Source organism: Zootoca vivipara, chromosome 17 (assembly GCF_963506605.1).
Source record: "Zootoca vivipara chromosome 17, rZooViv1.1, whole genome shotgun sequence".
Taxonomy (NCBI): Eukaryota; Metazoa; Chordata; class Lepidosauria; order Squamata; family Lacertidae; genus Zootoca; species Zootoca vivipara.
In genome coordinates, this window is record NC_083292.1 from 6,628,002 (window position 1) to 6,649,012 (window position 21,011).

The 21,011-nt window shown below is 48.3% G+C and overlaps 1 protein-coding gene across 3 annotated transcripts in view; it reads left to right on the forward strand.

Moving 5' to 3' along the window:
• Window positions 1-21,011, forward strand: part of GLT1D1 (glycosyltransferase 1 domain containing 1) — a 68,116-nt gene that overhangs the window by 36,177 nt on the left and 10,928 nt on the right. For 2 of the 3 annotated variants that reach the window (XR_009556943.1, XM_035098452.2), the window contains exons 7-10: window positions 3,265-3,360; window positions 6,633-6,703; window positions 14,635-14,678; window positions 15,836-15,956. Coding sequence is in view for 2 of the 3 variants with exons in the window: in XM_035098452.2 (XP_034954343.1) it covers window positions 3,265-3,360; window positions 6,633-6,703; window positions 14,635-14,678; window positions 15,836-15,956 (332 nt within the window). In the remaining variant the exon portion in view is untranslated. The remainder of the gene's footprint in view (window positions 1-3,264; window positions 3,361-6,632; window positions 6,704-14,634; window positions 14,679-15,835; window positions 15,957-21,011) is intronic. The other variant, XM_035098453.2, reaches the window with a different exon arrangement.

Below are 21,011 nucleotides of genomic sequence, written 5' to 3' on the forward strand. Positions count from 1 at the left end.
GGATGAAACCTCCAGATGCAACTCCCATCATCCCTGACCATTAGCCATGCAGGATGGCATCCAGGGCCGTCTTAAGCATATCCGGCGCCTTGGTGCAAAGCTCCCTCCGGCGACACAAACACACACACACACACGTTTCCCAGAGTTTTTTTACGGTTGAAAGCACTGCCGGCGGGGCTGGAGGAGGCAGGCAGCAACTGGAGGGCGGCTCCTCCGGCAGGGAAGAGGTGGTGGCCACAGCAGATAGAGCAGGCATCCCCAAACTGCGGCCCTCCAGATGTTTTGACCTACAACTCCCACGATCCCTAGCTAACAGGACCAGTGGTCAGGGAAGGTGGGAATTGTAGTCCAAAACATCTGGAGGCCCGAAGTTTGGGGATGCCTGAGATAGAGGCTCCGGGTGCGGCGCTGCTTCGGCATGGCATGGTGGAAGGTGGCGAGTTGATGCCGGGAGGCGCCGCGTCCAGCCTCTGCCTCTTCCCTGGCACCCTCCAGAAGTTGGCGCCCTGTGCCACTAGCCTCTATGGGTAAGATGCCCCTGCTGGCGTCTGATGGGAATCGGAGCACAGCAACATCTGGAATGCCACAGGTTCCTCACCTGTGGAATGATCTGTAGCATTCCTGCCAAGGCCGGCATAAAGTATGGGGGAGACAGTGGAACAGTGCCAGTGCTTTTGTTTTCTGGGCGTACGCAGGGGTACTGTCAGGAGGACTCCCTCCAGGGAGCCTCCCCCCGTCATCCTGACCAGCACTTCGCCCAGCGACAGCACGAGCAGCGAGTCAGGAGGAGGGAATGATGAATGGAGTGGAATGGAGAGAGGGCTCATTGAGGTGTCTGAGCCCTGGCAACGCTATGGGGAACAGAGTGTGCAGGAGGGGCTCAGAGACGCGTCAGAGCCTTGGCACCGCTCTGGTCGAGGGTCAGCGGGTGAGGGGCGCAGCAAAACATTGGAGCCCAGGCGCCGCCCCAGCCAGCAAGAGGGGAGACCTCTCCTTCCGGCGCCCGAATTGAGGCGCGCACCCACACGTAGGGCGAAAGGGGGGCGTTTTGGGGTGCCCAGGCTTTTATGCTGGCCAAAAAGACGGAAGCCATTGCCAGGTTCTGAATTGGACTAGGCGGTCATGTTTTCTGCTAGCTCTGCACTGTAAATAAAATAATAAAACTCTTAAATGCACAATAAAACTCTTAAAGACAATGCGGACTGGAGCGTCTTTACTCGAGAGTAGCCGCAGCAACCCCCTGACAGGTACACATACCCCTAAACATTTTTTTGAATCTAAGGGGGGGAGCACTGAACAGCGCCGTGCAGTGTGCCCCACCCATTACCCCCACATGCAACCAGAGACGGCCTGGCAGTTGAACAGCGGAGGAAAGGCCATAGCTCAGGGGTAGATCATCTGCTTGGCATGCAGAAGGTCCCAGGTTCAATATCCGGCACAGGGCTTGGAATGTCCCCTCCCCAGGAGAGCTGCTGTCAATCGGCATGGACAGTGCTGGGCTTGATGGACCAATGGTCTGGCTCAGCCTACTAAAGAAACTGGCTTTATACTACCAATGGCTACTAGCCGCAAGGGCTATGGCACCTCAGAGGTAGTAGGCCTCTGAATGCCAGTTGCTGGAAATCGCAGGTGGGGGAAATGCTACCATGCTCAAGTCCTGCTTGTGGGCTTTGCATGGTCCTCTGGTTGGCCACTGTGAGAACAGGGTGCTGGACTAGACCATTGGCCTCATCCAGCAGGGCTCGTCTTACATTCCCTAACTCTGAAGCTCATTCCAACTCCGCTCCTATCTCAACTGTTGCTGCCTCATCTTAGACTTCGCCATTCCCTTTTGTTCTGTCCCTTCTCTTTCGTCTTTATACATGATTGGTGTGTGTGTGTGTGTGTGTGTGTTATTTTATTTTCCTCAACTGGATATTCCTCAACTGGACTGACAATGACTCGAGTGGCAACTTTGAAAAACTTCCCTTGGCAGATTATGACTATTATTAAGCAAAAAAATGAAAAAAAATACATTTGAAGCACAACGAAGAGCATAGGTTGCTATCTTCAGTAGATTTCCCTCTCATGCTAACAGCTGAAATGTCAGGCGTAGTGTTGAGGGAACTGACTGGCAGGTGAAGGGAGGGAGTGTTCTTAATTTTCAGAGCTGTTCTGATTTTCAGGATGTGGAAGCTCTTGTTACCTCTGGACCAGGGCAGTCTCGAGCAGGTCGCGCGCCCTGGTGCTGAGCGGTGGAGATCGCTCCGGCGCCTCCGCCCTCGTAGGGCGCAGCATGGTTTCCGGCCCTGCGCCCTGACGCACCGCGCCACCGGGGGTCTCCCCAGAGCCGGTCCTGCTCTGGACACACATCTATAAAGCACATATAGTAGGGGTTGCCAGCCTTTCACACATGAGCACTAGTGCTCTCCATAGATGGCCCATGAAAGGTCTCCGTAAATAAACCCTCAGAAATCTACGCTGCACAAGAGACAGGTCTTTCTGCTCAGTTTCCGCTTGCACTGGCTCACCAGTGGATCCAGTGGATCAGACACTTGCTCTCCTTACCATTCGGAGCAGAAGAGAGGTGGGAAAAGCATGACGGTAGCTGATTTAGCTATCTTCCTCCTCCCCGCCCCCTTCATTAATTGGGGAGAAAATCTACACCACTTTATGCTCCTCCCTGCTCTTTTAGATGTGGCAGCTGGTGCTACACCACAAAGACCCCTTTGGCAGCCATTTTGTGACTGGCACCCACAGCGCTTCTGCAAAACTCCACATGCGCCTGCTGCCCCCCCCCAAAGGTTGATGGGCCAACCTGTGGCACCATCTTTGTCCTGTTCTGCCGGGTCTTTAGGGCTCAGCAGAGGAAACAAAGCAGGTCAAGTCAGCTCTGAGCGCAGGTCAGGTCATGGAAGTCCAGACAAGTCTCTCTAAGCATGCCAGGAGCCTGGGCAGTCCCAGTGGGTCCTGCTCAAGCACCGGGGCTACCCAAGGCTTTGTCTATGCAGCAGTTGGCCCTGCGTCCTTGGGGAACTGGCTGGGGTGACTTCAAGGCCCCATGTCTGATTCGACAGGCACTGACTTCTATGCGATGGAAAGGATGAGGATGTCATTGGGAGCTCACCATCCAAGTCCAAGGAAGGTGGGAGAGCCTAGTCCTTGGGCCAGAGGAAGGGTGGAACCATAACTTTCCTGATTTCTGTATTTCACATTTCCAGGCATGTTTAAGCTTTCTTGACATTCTTGTTTTTGTTTTTTTTAATAATAATAATAATAATACAGGGATTCTCCAGGACAGCAGCAGTCTGCGCCTCTTCCTCTTGATATGTGGTCTGAGAAGGGTCAAGGATCCTCTTTATTTAGTGGATGCTTTTGCAGGTGGGTACCCCCCCTTCCTTTCCCTTCCGCTTCGTAGCAAATGCAGGATAATGTTTCTGTGAAGCTTTTCATTCAAATGGATCCCAAAGAGGCTTACAATCAATAAATAATGGTAGCATGATGGAGCGTAATAGTGCATGACAAATGCGGCACAAAACATTTAGAATAATTAACAAATTGCCGGTGAAACAATGACACTCTGTTAAACCGTGTTAACAAAGCAACAGCTAAAAAATAAATCCAGGTAGGTAGCTGTGTTGATCGGACACAGTCAAAATAATAAAATAAAATAAAAAATTGCCCAGTAGCACCTTATAGACCAACTAAGTTTGGTTTGGTATAAGCTTTCATGTTTCTCTGTCTTGTGATTCCTGATGTCAGATTTATGTCCATTATAGGGTTTGGCCTGTTTGTCCAATATAGAGAGCTGAAGGGCACTGCTGGCATTTGATGGCATACACAATGTTAGAAGATGAGCTATTAAATAGGCCTGAGATAGTCTATAACAGGGACCCCAAACTAAGGCCCGGGGGCCGGATGCGGCCCAATTGCCTTCTAAATCCGGCCCGCGCACGGTCAAGGAATCAGCATGTTTTTACATGAATAGAATGTGTCCTTTTATTTAAAATGCATCTCTGGGTTATTTGTGGGGGCTGCCTGGTGTTTTTACATGAGTAGAATGTGTCCTTTTTATTTAAAATGCATCTCTGGGTTATTTGTAGGGCATAGGAATTTGTTCATTTTTTTTTTCAAAATCTAGTCCGGCCCCCTACAAGGTCTGAGGGACAGTGGACCGGCCCCTGCTGAAAAAGTTTGATGACCCCTGTTTTTCTATAAGGTGCTCCTGGACAATTTTTTTTATTTTTATTTCAACTAAAAAAAATAAGCTAAACATCAAAATCAAAGCAAAATTCACATTATCTGCTTAACAAATCAATACAGTGTTTATAATCTATGAAGCAATATTAACAACGTTAACAGCAGCAGCCAAAAAACAAACTAAGGCTAAGCACTGTTAAGTCCATACATACTTTCCACACCCCCATGACTCATAATCTTTCCCTCTATTCAGTCCTTTAAAAGAGACACATACGGAGGCGGACATAGCTGCCAAGTTATCCCTTTTTAAAGGGATTTTCCATTATGCTGAATAGGCTTCCTCGCGAGAAAAGGGAAAACTTGGCAGCTATGGAGGCGGAGCAGTCCCACCTACCACCCACCCCCATAGTTCTTCCTCTGGAAAAAGCTCCTTTATGGAGGCTCCTAAGGGGGGGGGGGGGAGGCAGTTGGGAAAAGCCATTACCTGCTGGCCAACACCGAATCTTTCTCCCCTCCCCTTGATAGTCCCACTTGGCTCAGTACTTCCTGCCCCAGCCCTTCTTCAACTTGATGCCCTCCTGATTTTTCTGGAATTGCATCAGCAGTCTGCTAGCTGGGGCCAGTGGGATCTGGAGCCTTGGAGGGCACCAGGTTGGGGAAGGCTGACACAATGAGAAATGAGGCCCAAGCGATCAGGTTGGGCAAGGCCATGGAATTTTTTTTTTTAAAGGAAAGGCCAAGAAGTCTGTACTGAACACAGAATCGGCTGGGGACCGGGTTGCAGTGTGTGTGTGTGTGTGTGTGTGAGAGAGAGAGAGAGAGAGAGAGAGAGAGAGAGGGAGGGAGGGAGGGAGAGAGGGAGATGGAGAGATTTAGAGGGGACAGGCTTCAGGGATACAGCTCTGAGCATAAGCATTTACACTTGTATTGAAGAGAAACCATGAAAGTGACAAGACTTCGGAACTGGCCCTCAGCAAGAGAACATCGATTAAGTGATGAATTTAATCATCAGTCTAATCCAGTCTCTGCGCTGAAGCTCAGCTGTAAATTCTGCTCACTAAATATGAACATGGGGTAGTAATCCACTTCGCTGCTACATAGGGCTTCACCTGATTGAAGAAATCTTAGCAGGTTGATTATGTGAGGTCCAGTCAATTAATTGGCCAAATGTTTATGCTTTTGCAGGTGAAGGAAGCAGGACCACTGGGCCGGGGGGGGGTGTATGTGGAGAGGCATAGATCATGTGTGTGCTTGTCACCGCGGGCAGCATCCAGGAAGAGATGTTCCCACGTGTGAGTGTGAGATAGGAGGGAGGGTGCCTCTGCTAGCACTATACTTAAAAGAAGTAACAACTTCTTTATTAATTTATTGGGAAAGAACGTTGTTTTTCTTTAGTACTAGCAGCCTTGTGCCTGGTGTTGCTTAGGAATTCTTAATAATAATAATATCAGCGTTGTTTTGGAACCTGGTTTTAAATCAGTGCGCGGTTTTGAAAGGTTCAGTCCTCCATCTTGATTCAAAATGGCGTCCAATTTTATCCAAGCGCAGATTAATACTTGCTCCTTGAACTCAGGAAGCATCATGCAAAATTTGGTCGCCGATCCTTATGAGATGTCCAAATGCATAAAGCAAACAATCAAACAACTTTCCAAAATATATAGTTGACTGTTGTTTTATTCACGTGCAGATTTGATTGATTGAATATTCATTAAGATGCATATGATTTGATCAAATCAGTGGCGGAGGAGCTTCATGCTCCGGCACCAGGGGGTGGAGAGCAGGCGGGGGCGTGGTGCGCTGCCCGCAGGGGTGTGGCGCAATGGCACCCCACTAGGATCGCGCTGCTGTGGGTGGTGCAGTCCCCCCGCACTCCTCTTTCTCTGCCAGTGGATCAAGTAAGATTTCTTTAACTGAGCTGCAAGAGGGCCAGCGCTCCTATTAGTGGAATACCATGGCTAGGAGAGAGAGCAAGTAGGAGCTGTCTGTATATGAAGGAGCTCTGCAAAATGTATGGCAATTGGAAAAAATCACCGTGTCTTGGCCTCGGTCCCCCAGCTGTGTATTGGGCATAATGGCTGTCGGGTTCGCCAGAATGATTGTGAACATCAACCTAACAAAGATGGAAAGATGGTGAAGAGCTTTCCAGTATTGCGTCTGCTATGGAAATGCAGGGGTCAGTTCCTGCTACCCTGACCTATGCTTCTGTGTTCATTGACTTTTCACGAGTGCCTCCCTCCAGAAACCGCAAAATAACTTTGTGGTTGATTAATTAAATAATTTAAGTCTGCTGCCCAGTAGGTTGGGGCACCTTCCTTTTTTAAAAAAAAAATGAGTCAGAATTTGCATACACCAATTAACTGATGGATTGCCCAAGTTTCTCTTTACAACGCCCTAACCAGAACAACATGACGCTTATTTTCCTATAACCAGAACTCTCTCCTGTTGTTTGATAGAATGGCACAGAGAGGAACCCAGCACACACCTGATTATAATTGGACCCGCAGTAAGTTTCCCCGCTTTCTTTGTAAGCATTCTTTCTAAATATAAATTCTGTGCGTAAATTTGTTTTCATGTGCTATGGCAGGCAGGCGCTGTTAAGTTTATAGCCCCCACTGAGAAGGAGTCACCCCTCAAAATGCTATGTGGGGCTTCCACCAGAATGTGGGGCTTCCACCAGAATGTTGTTACCCGTGGGTCGGATCTGTTTACACTTAGAGTCACACTAAACCAAGGATTGCCAGCCTGCTGCTCATACATGCCAGTGTGCCCACTACTACCTGCTATGGCACCCACAAAAGGTCTCAGCAGGTATCCCCTCAAAAATCCATAATGATCCTTCTACTCACTTTCAGTTTGCACAATTGTATTTTTTGTTTTTTTTGGCCATTTGAAAATGTTGGAGTAAAATATAACCCACTAAACTGCCTTTGCTCCTCATAGAATTTTCTTTTCTTAAAATAATTTTTAAAAGTTTAGTGTTTGTTGGTTTGGGGTGTGTGTAGAGTATAGAGTATAGAGTGTAGGATACACAACAGACCCAAAATTACTCTGCCTTTCATGGTGTGGTATTCTCCTTCAATCAGCTTGACAAAGTGGCTGCCCAAACAAAAATGAAGACAAAACACGTAGGCTAATAACTGTTAAATCATATGTACAGTAATAGAATAATGATATCATTCAAAGGTAGAAATGAACCTATTGGAGTTGATATATACAATGTAACAGACTAGTGGCACAGAATGTCAAGCCATGTGTTCAAGATAGGCGTCAAAGGTCAGTCTCACAATGGTTATTCAAAGGTTTCAACAAAAGATGACTCAAAAGTTTAAAAAGCAAGGTTTTTCAAAAGTTCCAATGGAGGACGTCCCAAAAGTCTCAAGGACAGTGTTTCCGGAATGATACGATAATCTTCATCAGCTGAAAATATAATATAAAGCATACAACCAATGAATGATAACAGAATTGAGCTACCTGCATATACATTGTGTATTAAAACAGAATATACAAAACAAGGTGGGACTCATTGCCCTTGAATGTCCGAAGTGCTGGTAACATCACTGAGTCTGCAAAAAGACCAAGCTACACACTCACACATGACAAATTTTTATTTTGTAGTTTGAAAGCAAATGCAACAGTCCCAAACCAGATCGGCACCACAAGGCAAAGGAGAGAGAGAGAGAGAAGGAAAGAACATTTCATTTGTGTTGTTTCCTGTTTTAAAAATCAGATCCCTGGAGCTGCAGCCTCCATCTGTGCTGTTTGCTCCTTTGAAATGTAGATCTGCCTTCTTGACCTCCTTACCAAGCAGGATCAAACCTGTCCTGTGACTGCTGATGAACTGCATCAACAGATCATCTCTGTGTTCTGGCTATTTTGAAGCCATTCCTGCCGGTCTTGCATTTGCACATAATTAACAGATGTCAGCTGGTAGCCAATGACTGAGACTTCTGTCTGGCAAGAGTCTGCACAGAATTCCAGCTGACAATGGAAGTGGCAGGGGAGATACGCCCCTGGTAAAACAGATTTACGGCCAGGAATCCTGCGAGAAACTTTGAGAAAACTTTGAGAAAGTCGAGAGCAGTGAGGTGGGGAGAGAAGTAATGAGGAGAGATGCGGGTTGCGAACGCTGCAGGTTGTGAACATGCCTCCTGCGTGGATCACATTCGCAACCTGAGCGTCCACTATACTAGTGCGCACATTGGCATGTATGAGCAGCAGGCTGGCAATCCTTGGTTTAGTGTGACTTTAAGGGCAGACAGATCTGACTCATGGGGCATAATCTAGCAAGACTTAATGGTGGAATGCCCCACATAGCATTTTGAGGGGTGACTCCTTCTCAGTGGGGGGGGGGGGGCTATAAACTTGAATGCCCTTCAGGTTAAGGTCTCCAATGCAGCAACTAATATCAGAGTTCATTGCCCGGGGGTAGGGGGTGGGGGTGGAATGTAAGGGGGCGGAAGAGGGAATTATTTATATCACTAACATAATTTTATATATACTCAAGCACTCTGATGATAAATTCTCAATAGACCAAATCCATCCTATGTGGTATATTTCGACACAGGCTGAGTGTGTTTCTCTACAAAGATCTTCCTAAGATATGGTTTGCATTTCTATATATGAAATTCTGTAATTGTTTTTAATTGCAGAGGCTTTCTTTAAAAATAAACAAACGTGAAGTCGCTTTGAGATATTTCATGGGAAGTGATGTAACAAAATGGGATTAAATAAATAAACTGACAGGCTCCCCCCCCCCCCAATAAAACATCAAAGAAAATGAAGATGGATTTCCAGGCCAAGTTTGTATCGGTGGCCACATTAAAGAAGAATAATTTGTTTATCCAGGATGGTTGTTCACAACCGGGGGGGGGGGGAGGGCTTGAAGTGAGTCGTTTTGCCCTCCTCTTCTGAAGTTTTGCATTTAAGAGAGCCCACGCCTATTGATTTGTCATGTTCGGTCATGTTTCTTTGATGCTGTGTTAGGCCACTGATACGATTTGTGCCTTCCAGTCTCCTGCCGCATTAGGAAGAGCGCTCTCTGCTTCTGAATCTGGCAACGCTGCCTGCCATGGAAGGGTTTGGAGGGGGAGACTTGGCTCCACCCAGCCGCTCGTGGAGGTTCATAGGAAGCTGCCTTACATTGGCCTGCATAGCTCAGTGTTGTCTACACAAACTGGCAGCAGCTCTCCAGAGTTTCTGGCAGGGATGCTCTCCCCGCACTGCCTGGAGATGCCAGGGATGGAACCTGGGACCTTCTGCTTGCAAGACAGAAGCTCCACCCCTGAGCCATGGCACTTCCCCAAGACGGAGTTGTTTGTGTTGCTTATTCCTTTACATACTGCTTAGTTGCCAAGGTGGCTTCTAAGATCAAAGTGTTTAGAGCAAGGAAACAACTCGGTCAAAACATTAAACACCCACACTTTAAAATGTGCAGTAAAACAAGCCAGTTGAAACAGAAGGTCCAGGTCCACTTGTCAGAGCTCAGAATTCTAGTTTAAAAAGAAAAGGGGATCTCGCAAGCCTGAAGGCTGCTCATACTTGCTCCCATCCACTGGGGAGTTAGGACACTGGGTGCGTCTAAATACCAGTTGCTGGAAACCATTGGGGGGGGGGGAGAGAGACTTTCTCTTGTGCTCAGGTCCAGTTTGCATGCATATGGTTGGCCACTGGGAGAACAGGAGGCAGGCTTTGATGGGCCATTGGCCCTGATCCTGCAGGGCTTTTCTTACGTTCTCAGTTACAGGTAGGTAGCCGTGTTGGTCTGAGTCGAAGCGAAATTAAAAAAATTCCTTCAGTAGCACCTTAAAGACCAACTAAGTTTTTATTTTGGTATGAGCTTTCGTGTGCATGCACACTTCGTCAGATACACTGAAACAGAATCCACCAAACCCTTATGTATATTCAGAGGGTGGTGTGGAGGGTGGAAATGGGTGATGGGCTGATGGGAGTGGTAAACCTGTAGATGGCTGTTAACGACTGCTGATGACTGCAATTGGTCCTGGGGGGGAAAAGCAAGGGCTGAGGTGCTAAGGAAAGCTTGATCATGTAAAATGAGATAAGAATCCTATGTCTCTGTTCATTCCAGGTGGCTCCATGGTTTTAAGCTTGCTAATGAGTTGCAATTCAGCAACTTCTCTTTCCAGTCTGTTTCTGAAATTTTTCTGTAATAAAACAGCTGCTTTGAGATCTTGTATAGAATGTCCTGGGAGATTGAAGTGTTCTCCTACTGGTTTCTCTGTCTTGTGGTTCCTGATGTCAGATTTGTGTCCATTTATCCTTTGGCGTAGGGTTTGGCCTGTTGGTCCAATATAGAGAGCTGAAGGGCACTGTTGGCATTTGATGGCATACACAATGTTAGAAGATGAGCAATTAAATCGTCCGGAGATGGTATGTTGGATGTTGTTGGGGCCAGTAATGATGTTGTCCGGGTGTATGTGGCAGCAAAGTTGGCATCTGGGTTTATTGCAGGCTCTGGTACCAGTGTCCATGGTAAGTCTGGTGGTTGTATTATTGTGGGTGAGGAGTTGTTTAAGATTGGGTGGCTGTCTGTAGGCAATGAAACCTTACATTTTCAGGTTCTTTCTCCCTGCAGCATCTGTTTTAGATACAAGAGTGTGCATGTATTTATTCTTATGCAAACACACGCACACCATATCTTCCTAGGTTTATCAACCCCGCTTGCAAGGTTTGCCAGTCTGATATCCTGGAAACTGCACTGTTGTTCGCCCCTTTCTGTCATTTATTCCCCCTGCCCGCCCCCCAGCCCTGAAACATCTCTGATGCAAAACGAATGCAATTTCCCCTCTCTTATTAACTTGTCTCTTAGAACCTTCAGCTCCTATATTTTCATTAGAACATTGAGTTGTCTTATTACCTTCCTGCTTTTCATTGCGCTGGTTATTTTTCTTTCTTTCTTTTTAATCTCTGTTTCTTTCCACTCTGATACACTGCAAGATTTGAAAGCGAACTGGGGTGGAAGAGAAAATTGGGAGCAGGTATAATGTGGTTTGCGTTTCCGATGCCTTCAGATGCAGCCTGTGAAAGATTTCGGCCACTTCACTTTACATCTGCTTCACTTTTCCCCAGAAACAAACAGGCGCATCCCACCTTAGCCTCAGAAATTTGGGAAATTTCTCATAACGTTTATATATCCTAAAGTTTAATTGCACACCTGCTTTTTTCCTTTCATTTTTTGGGGGAAAATTTTCTGAAAATGCTTAAACTGCAACAGCACAGTGATTGGTTAAAAAAGAAAGAAACCAAACCAAGTGAAACAGCTTTGTAGTGGATGAGATTATTTACTTATTTGTAAGGCATTTCTGCATGGTGTTTGACTCTGCCAAGGCAGTTTTGACTATTAAACACCAATGTCTCAGGTATGCAGATGACACAACCTTGATGGCAGAAAGTGAGGAGGAATGAAAGAACCTTTTAATGAGGGTGAAAGAGGAAAGCGCAAAATATGGTCTGAAGCTCAACATCAAGAAAACTAAGATCATGGCCACAGGTCCCATCACCTCCTGGCAAATAGAAGGAGAAGAAATGGAGGCAGTGAGAGATTTTACTTTATTGGGCTCCTTGATCACTGCAGATGGTGACAGCAGTCACGAAATTAAAAGACGCCTGCTTCTTGGGAGAAAAGCAATGACAAACCTAGACAGCATCTTAAAAAGCAGAGACATCACCTTGCCGACAAAGGTCCGTATAGTTAAAGCTATCGTTTTCCCAGTAGTGATGTATGGAAGTGAGAGCTGGACCATAAAGAAGGCTGATCACCAAAGAATTGATGCTTTTGAATTATGGTGCTGGAGGAGACTCTTGAGAGTCCCATGGACTGCAAGAAGATCAAACCTATCCATTCTGAAGGAAATCAGCCCTGAGTGCTCACTGGAAGGACAGATCCTGAAGCTGAGGCTCCAAGACTTTGGCCACCTCATGAGAAGAGAAGATTCCCTGGAAAAGACCCTGATGTTGTTGGGAAAGATTGAGGGCACTAGGAGAAGGGGACGACAGAGGACGAGATGGTTGGACAGGGTTCTCGAAGCTACGAACATGAGTTTGACCAAACTGCGTGAGGCAGTGCAAGACAGGAGTGCCTGGCATGCTATGGTCCATGGGGTCACGAAGAGTCGGACACGACTAAACAACAACAACAACAAAGGCATTTCTGCATGGTTATTTGACTCTGCCAAGGCAGTTTGTGACTATTAAACACCAATGTTGTTCAAGAGAGCATCTGCAACAGAATAAAACAGGCTTTGAAACCCTATCTGAATGAAATTTAAACACATTAAAAGTGGAACAAGAATGTCTTGGGCTGCATTCCTGGGGGCCATAGGATTAGTCAGTTCCTGTGCTCCCCAAGGGCCACAGGATCTCCCCAGGGAAGGAGAGAGAGAGAGCCACCGCCTTGGAGAGGCAAATCTCACCTCCCTTTGCTTCTTCAGTGAGACACAGGAAAGGTTCACAGCCAGTGCTCACCCAATGTAGAACAGGGTAGAAAGGAAGCTACATGCCAGTGTTGGAGGTGGTGGGAGATACGAACAATAAATGTCTGTTAGAGATGGGTACAAACGAAATAAGAGGAAGCAGACGAAATTCTTGTCAAATCTGAAAGTTCTTCACCTGTAGCTTTAGGATGGGCGAGGATCTCACATCCAATTTTAGGCTAAACCGCTAGAGCTGGCATAGTTTTGAGTGTTTTTAAAATGCTCATTAAATACATAGGTGTAAAAAAAATGCACCTTAAAAGTTGGCATCACCTTATCGTATTCTCACTATTTTGAAAGTCCGTTCTTGGAAGGTCAGCTTGCATTCGCAGGGCCGTTTTAAGCATATCCGGCACCATGGTGCAAAGATCCCTCTGGTGCCCCCCCTTCCCAGAGTTTCCGACCTTTTTTAGGGCTGGAGGAGGCGGGCAGGGCCGGCTCTAGGTAGAGTCCCGGTGGTGCGGGGCGCCGGGCCAGTAGGCAGGGCGCTGCGTGGCGAAGCCGCACGGAAGCCATGCTGTGCCCTGCGAGGGCGGGGGCGCTGGAGCGATCTCCACCCCTCAGCACCAGGGCACGCGACCTGCTCGAGACTGCCCTGGAGGCGGGCAGCAGCTGGAGGGCGGCTGCTCCGGCGGGGAAGAGGCGGGGCTGGACACGGCACCTCCCAGCTCAGTTGGCTGCTTCGTAGGCATCACACCAAGCAAGCGGGCCTGCGCTGAGTGAGCAAGGGCACATGCGGCGCTCCCGCTGAGCGCCGGCTCAGTTTTCCCCCTTTTAGCCTTCTGGCACCCTGCAGAATTCGGCACCTGCAGGCTAAAAGGGAAAAAACCGAGCCGACACTCGGCGGGAGCGGCGCACAAACTCTTGCTCACTCAGCGCACTTGTTCGGTGTTCCCTGGACTCTCGCCTGGTGCCCTCCAGAACTTGGTGCCGTGGTTTACTGTGTGCAGTAGGGCTGGTGAATGGTTTTCAACCTGAGGACCAACCTTGGGGTGGGGCGTCACACATGATGAGCATGCTGGATCAGGCCCAGGGCCCGTCTCTCACAGTGGCCAAGCAGATGCCTGTGGGAAATCAAGGAGCAGAACATGAGCACAAGAGCAAGTCTCCCCTCTTGTGTAACTGGTCCGCAACTGGTATTCAGAAGCGAAACTGCTTCCAAGTGTGGAGGTAGAGAGCATGGTCATTGTGACTAGTAGCCATTGAAAGCCCTCTCCTCCATGAATTTGTCTGAACTTCTATTGAAGCCACCTAGGCAGGTGACCATCACTTCCTCTTGAGGGAAGCGAGTTCCACTGACTATGCGCAGTGTGAAGAGTGACTTTTTTAAAACTGTTGTGAATTTTCCAACACTCAGCTCCTTTGGATTTCCACAAGTTCCAGTGTTTTGAGGGGGGGGGATTTTTCTCCATGCCAATGCATAATTTTATAATCTTCTGTCTAGCACGTCGCCTCTTACTTGCCTTTTCTATAAACTAAAAAGTCCAGAACACTGCAGCCTTTCCACACACGGGGGTTTCCTCCATCCTCTCTGTCATTTGGGTTGCCCTTTTCTGAACTTTTTCCATCTCGACAACATCCTTTTGGAGAGGAGGCAACCAGAGCTGTAAAGTGGCGGGCAGGACCAGATGCAAAAAATGGGTAGAGGAGTGAATGTAAGTTTTACTTTTACACTTGCGCACCCCACCAGACAGGCCAGAGGCAGTATCAGAGTTCAAGTCCACCTTCAATCCAGGCAAAAAAATTCAAGGAGGGTTCAAAGCAGAGCCAGTGATCCAGCTGTGTGGTGCGGAGAAAGTCCCAAGGGCCAGATGAAGGGGCCTGGAGGGCCACATTTCGCCTGAGTCCTGAGGTTCCCCACCCCTGGTGTCCAGCAAAACTGCAACCTCAGGCCATTAATATTTTCCCAGTGTGGAGGTTGATTTACTGTTCGTAAGTTTCCTGTGTTTTATTTCCCCTGCCATAGGTTGATCCACTGTTTGCAGAGGAAGTCAAAGAGAAAATCAAAAGGTAGGCTCCTAATTTGGAGATATGTTTTTTTTTAAAAAAACAACAACAGAAAAATATATATCTATATTGATTTCCCCTGAATTCTCATTGCAAACAAATCTCTTTCCATGTTGCTCAGATTTACTCAGGAAGCCTGATTCCTACTGAGACATCCTGTGTTCACTTCAGTTTGGGGTGGCGATTTTACTGAAGCATACATTTTCTGGCTCAGAATTATGAGTGTTAAGGGCTCGTAACATTCACCTTGAATACAAGACAAGCATTATGACCCCATAATTCTTCTCTGGCTTGGATTTTCATCCAAGTTGGAAAAGGCAAACCAGGTTGCCAGCTGATAGATAACTCTAAAAAGTGCTCTGAAAAAGAGGCTTCTGAGAAAAATTAGCCACTTGTAATCCATAATTCAGGGACCCAGGTGGCGCTGTGGGTTAAACCACAGAGTCTAGGGCTTGCTGATCAGAAAGTCGGCGGTTCGAATCCCTGCAACGGGGTGAGCTCCCATTGCTCGGTCCCAGCTCCTGCCCACCTAGCAGTTTGAAAGCACATCAAAGTGCAAGTAGATAAATAGGGACCGCTCCGGCGGGAAGGTAAACGGTGTTTCCGTGCGCTGCTCTGGTTCGCCAGAAGCAGCTTTGTCATGCTGGCCACATGACCCGGAAGCTGTCTGCGGACAAACGCCGGCTCCCTCGGCCTATAGAGCGAGATGAGCGCCGCAACCCCAGAGTCGGACACGACTGGACCTGATGGTCAGGGGCCCCTTTACCTTTACCTTTTAATCCATAATTGAAATCCAAAATGTTTATGTTTCAGTTTATGGGTGGGGCACCTGCAGGGGAGGTTGGAAACATTTCAGGAGAAGGGAGGTTAATCCTGTCTTGCCTGCTACATTGGAAGGTGTGTGTGTTAAGTATTTGTTTATTTTGATATAACACCACCAAAGTATGTGGCAATTTGCAGAAGACATTTTATGTCGATGTTCCTGAATTTATGGGGAGGGGCCACAGATTAGTGCTAGAGCATCTGCTTTGTACACAGAAATTCCCAGGTTTCACCCCCCAGCTCAACCTGAAATCTTTCTGCCATCCAATTTCTCCAGACGACTCTGAAGTCCAGTGTCTGGAGGCCAACTAACAGACTAAACCATCTTTGCTTGCTAGGGTGGATGGGGTTCATTTGCTACAGGAGATCTCTCAAGAAGACCTGCACGCTCTTGTGAAAAAATGCTTTGCCGTTGTCAACAGTTCCATTTCAGAGGGGATGTCGGCCACAATCTTAGAGGTAATTGTATCTGACCTTCATGTTGGAACGTTCCCTTGCTCCGCTGGTTTGAAATCTCCATCCGCCTCCCTGTCTGCCTTTCAAAGCCTGCAAAACACAAGGGCTTTCTCTAAAACATTATGCAGGGGCAGTTAGCAACTCGCAGTTTCAGCCGGCCTGTGAAATTAACAAATGCTCAGCGGGTGAGGAATGGGAAGCTGTGGCCTTTGTCTTGTTGGTTGTCAGTCTCAATCAAAATCGTCAGGAGCAATGGGAGCTGTTGTGCAGCAATATCTAGAGCAGACATAGGCAAACTCAGCCCTCCAGCTGTTTTGGGACTACAATTCCCACCATCCCTGACCACTGGTCCTGTTAGCTAAGGATGATGGGAATTGTAGTCCCAAACATCTGGAGGGCCGCAGTTTGCCTATGCCTGTCTTAGAGCATTGTTCTATGCTCTCTCTTTTTTTGCTCTGCATACCACTTTAATGGCTTTATGCCTCGAAGAGCTCCATAAATGTGTTTCTTGCTATTAATGCCCCTCTTAGCTCCCCCCCTCAAAAAAACTAAAAAATTCCAAATGCTGTAACCTTTCCTTCATAAGGGTAGTTATTCCAGCCCCTTTATTGTTTTGGTTGTCCTTTTCAAAACACACACACACACACACACACAGACGTACACAGAGGAAAATTATGTGAGTCTTTTCAGACCAATTTTGTTAAGATTAGCCAGGGTGGTTGTCAAAATAGCTGGAGGGGAGGGGGTCTTCACGGGGAAGCACTTGCTAGGAACAGAATAAATTATTTGTTTGTTGTGTTTTTAAAACCCACCTTTTTCTAGTTAATTTTTATTGAATGTTTTCAACATAACAGTTGAAAGTTTTCTACAATAAAAGTCAAACTTGCCTAAAGACAAAGAATAACTCCCCTTATGAGGAAAGGTTACAGCATTTATGGAGCTCTTTGAGGCATAAAGCCATTAAAGTGGTATACAGAGCAAAAAGAGAGAGAGCATAGAACAGGCATCCCCAAACTGCGGCCCTCCAGATGTTTTGGCCTACAACTCCCATGATCCCTAACTAAGAGGACCAGTAGTCAGGGATGATGGGAATTGTAGTCCAAAACATCTGGAGGGCCGAAGTTTGGGGATGCCTGGCATAGAACAATGCTCTAAGACAGGCATAGGCAAACTGCGGCCCTCCAGATGTTTGGGACTACAACTCCCATCATCCCTAGCTAACAGGACCAGTGGTCAGGGATGGTGGGAATTGTAGTGCCAAAACATCTGGAGGGCCGAGTTTGCCTATGCCTGATCTAGAGAGACAGCCTCCTTCCCTACAGTCCATCTCGGATGCCAAGATCAGCAGAGGGGACCCTCTTGGTACTTCCAGCACCCTCAGAAGTTCAAGGGGCGGCTGCAACCTAGGGCAGAGCCTTCTCTGTGGCACCCCCGAAATTGTGGCATTCCCTCTGTGCATAGATGCACCTGGCACCTTCATGATGTAGCTTTTGTTGGATGCTGAAGACTCACCACTTTACCCTGGCTTTTGACATCAGAGAGAGAGAGAGAGATGGACCTACCCCGTTTTCTTTTAACTGATTTAATTGTAACTCAACTCAGTAACCTCATTCAAATTTGGTGGAATCAACAGGCCTCCCCTGTCCCAAAATTGAAGAGTTGGAAGGGATCCCAACTCTTCTTTGGTAAGTCTTGCCCCTATGAGGCAGTTGCGGAGGCTGAAGGTCCCCACCTTCCCACAGCTGTCTAATTCTCCTCCTTTCTTGGGTTTTCCCCAAGCAATCTGATACTACCTGCCAGCCTTTGCTCCTCCCACTTCATGCCTCTCCTGGTCCTGGGAGATCAGGAGGAGGGGAGGTTGTTGCAACAGGAGGGGGAGACAGCCTGGTTCCTCTCAGCCTCTTGGCCCGCTTTCTGTCCTGCTTCTGCTTCTGGACTTCTCTATGCCACAGACTCTTCCTGCTCACTAAACCCGGTTACCTCTCCAGCTCCTGACATCTCCTCCTCTCAGTCTTCTCTCTTTTTTCCCTCTGCCCCCCCATCCTCGTCCCATCACCAGTCCCCTGGCTATGGGCCTTCTCCCCTTGGCAGTTCCTCAGCTGGTTCCTCCCACCACTCCTCTGTGTCCAACCAGTCCACAACACTTAGAGCAGGGGTCCCCAGACTACGGCCCGCGGGCCAGATGCGGCCCAATTGGCCTCCCAATCCGGCCCGCGACGACCCCCACTGCCACTGCCCGCTCTTACGGCGCGCAGTGTGGTGGCGCGCTTCCAGATTGGAAAAAAGCGCCGAAAATCGTTTGTGCGCATGCGTATGGGCCTCTCCCGACCCAGAAGAGGTCATTTCCGGTGCACTTCCGGGTCGGGGGAGGCCCATACGCATGCGCACAAACGATTTTCGGCGATTTTTCCGACCTGGAAGCGCACCACCGCGCCAGTAAGCGTGTGTGCGCATGCGCACGGGCGCGCAGTCCCCCGCCCTCCGGCCCAAAGCCGGGTAAGTCTGGGGACCCCTGACTTAGAGGCTGCTACAGAGAACACTCCCCCCCCGAAAAAGAGACTTCTGAGCTTGGTGGAACAACCACAGGGTCTTCCTCCATTAGTCTTAGCACCCAAGAGGGTCTGTAGGAAAGGAGGTGTTTTTTTCCAGGTATTTGGGGTCTAAGTCATTTGGGGCTTTAAACACTAATGAAAGCACCTTGACTTACACTTGAAAAGAAAAAGGTTTTAGATTCAGGGGGAAAGGAAAAAAGTGGGGATGGGGGGGGTGGATAGAAGCACAAATCTCCAGTTTCTTTCAACACTTACCTCTAATCAGCCTTCCAAAGGCCAAAGGGTCTCGAGGGTTCCCTACCTGAGAAGCTTGGAAATAAAATCTGGATCGTCATCGACAGGCCAGATCCCCTTGTGCTAAACTACCTTCCTCAGGAAAGAAGAGCAAAGCATTAATGCACGGAGTGGGAAGGGATGATGGAGAAAATCTGTACACAGAGTCCAAAACAGGAAAATAATTACATTCCTGTTGGATCATGCCAGGGGTCCCCAGACTATGGCCCCCGGGCCGGATGCGGCCCAATTGGCCTCCCAATCCGGCCCGCGACGACCCCCGCCGCCCGCTGCCGCCGCCCGCTCTTGCGGCGCGCTGTGTGGCGGTGCACTTCCAGATCTGAAAAAAAATGCCGAAAATCGTTTCTGCGCATGCGTATGGGCCTCTTCCGACCCAGAAGAGGTCATTTCCGGTGCACTTCCGGGTCGGGGGAGGCGCATACGCATGCGTACAAACAATTTTCGGTGATTTTTCCGGCCTGGAAGCGCGCCACCGTGCCAGTAAATGGGTGTGCGCATGCGCACTGGCGTGCACTCCCCCACCCTCCGGCCCACTGCGTGCGCACTCCCCCGCCCTCCGGCCCGCCGTGCAATTGGCGCAGTGGGCACCGGCCCAAAGGCGGGTAAGTCTGGGGACCCCTGGATCATGCCATAGTGCAATTTCTGGCCACGCTCCTGATTTCCAATCAAGCTGCATCGGTCCAAAAGTGGTCCATGTGCAAGAATGGCATTTTCTTGCCTACTCACTCTCACAAGATTCATCAGCAACGCTGACGCCTTTCTTCAGATCTCATCCATTGCTGGATTGTGTCTCCAATCCGTTCCTGGGTTGAATGGGGCTGCGAAACCAGAGGGAGGGAGAGAATTTCTGCCTAGCCTTATTAAAAACAAACCCATAAATAAATCACCACCAGCTTCACATTCACCTGCTAGTAAAGGCTCAAAAATATAGGCACTTCTAAGTACAGTGGACGGTCAGGTTGCGAACATGATCTGTGCGGGAGGCATGTTCACAACCTGCAGTGTTCGCAACCCGCAGCGCCGCATCTGCGCACTCATGGGTCACAATTCGACACTTCTGCGCATGTGCAAAGCGCAATTTAGCGCTTCTGCGCATGTGCGAGCGCCGAAACCCAGAAGTAACCCGTTCCGGGACTTGCGGGTTCGGCGGTGCGCAACCCGAAAACACACAACCTGAAGCGGCCGTAACCCGAGTATCACATGATATTTCAGAATTTACTGGGGGCTGGGAGGAGGTGACTGAGGCGTTCTATTTTGGTTAGATTTATTCACTCATTTCTAAGATTGTTATAGGGGACTATTTGGTTCTGTCCCAATTCCTTTTCTTTAGGGATCAACCTCCCAGAGGTAGGAAATTCATAATAGGTGAAGCTGCCCATTTCTCTATACTTCTCATTACTATTTTGTGCTCTTTTTTGGTAAAGGATTATTCTGTCTGTCTTTCGCATGGACGATACCCTTGGCCCTGACAGTGAAGTAGCACCATCTGCCTAGAATGGAAAGAGAAGATAGCTCTTGAAGAACAGTGCTATTTTAATTAGGAAAAACAACAACAACCCTACCTGAGATGGACAACAGGAGGAATGACCATCTGTCAGAACCTTGTTTTCATTAACCAGGGCAGAAAAACTGCTCCGGAAAATGAAAGTGAAGCCTCAGACTAATTTATTTAAAAATAAATAAATTCAGGACCATCTTGTTCAGCCAACACTACATCCCTGGGTGGATTTGAGCTATGAGGACGTCCAACCTTCTATCAAGAGGGTTTTGTGGGCCCAGGTGGCACTGTGGGTTAAACCACTGAGCCTAGGGCTTGCTGATCAGAAGGTCGGCAGTTCGAATCCCTGCGACGGGGTGAGCTCCCGTTGCTCGGTCCCAGCTCCTGCCCACCTAGCAGTTCGAAAGCACATCAAAGTGCAAGTAGATAAATAGGGACCGCTCCGGCGGGAAGGTAAACGGCGTTTCCGTGCTCTGCTCTGGTTCGCCAGAAGCGGCTTTGTCATGCTGGCCACATGACCTGGAAGCTGTCTGCGGACAAACGCCGGCTCCCTCGGCCTATAGAGCGAGATGAGCGCCGCAACCCCAGAGTCGGACATGACTGGACCTGATGGTCAGGGGCCCCTTTTCCTTAAGAAGAGCTCTGCTGTGGGTTAGATCAAAAGCCCATCTAGGCCACCTCTCACAGTGGCTACCTCTCTTCTAAAAAATAAAT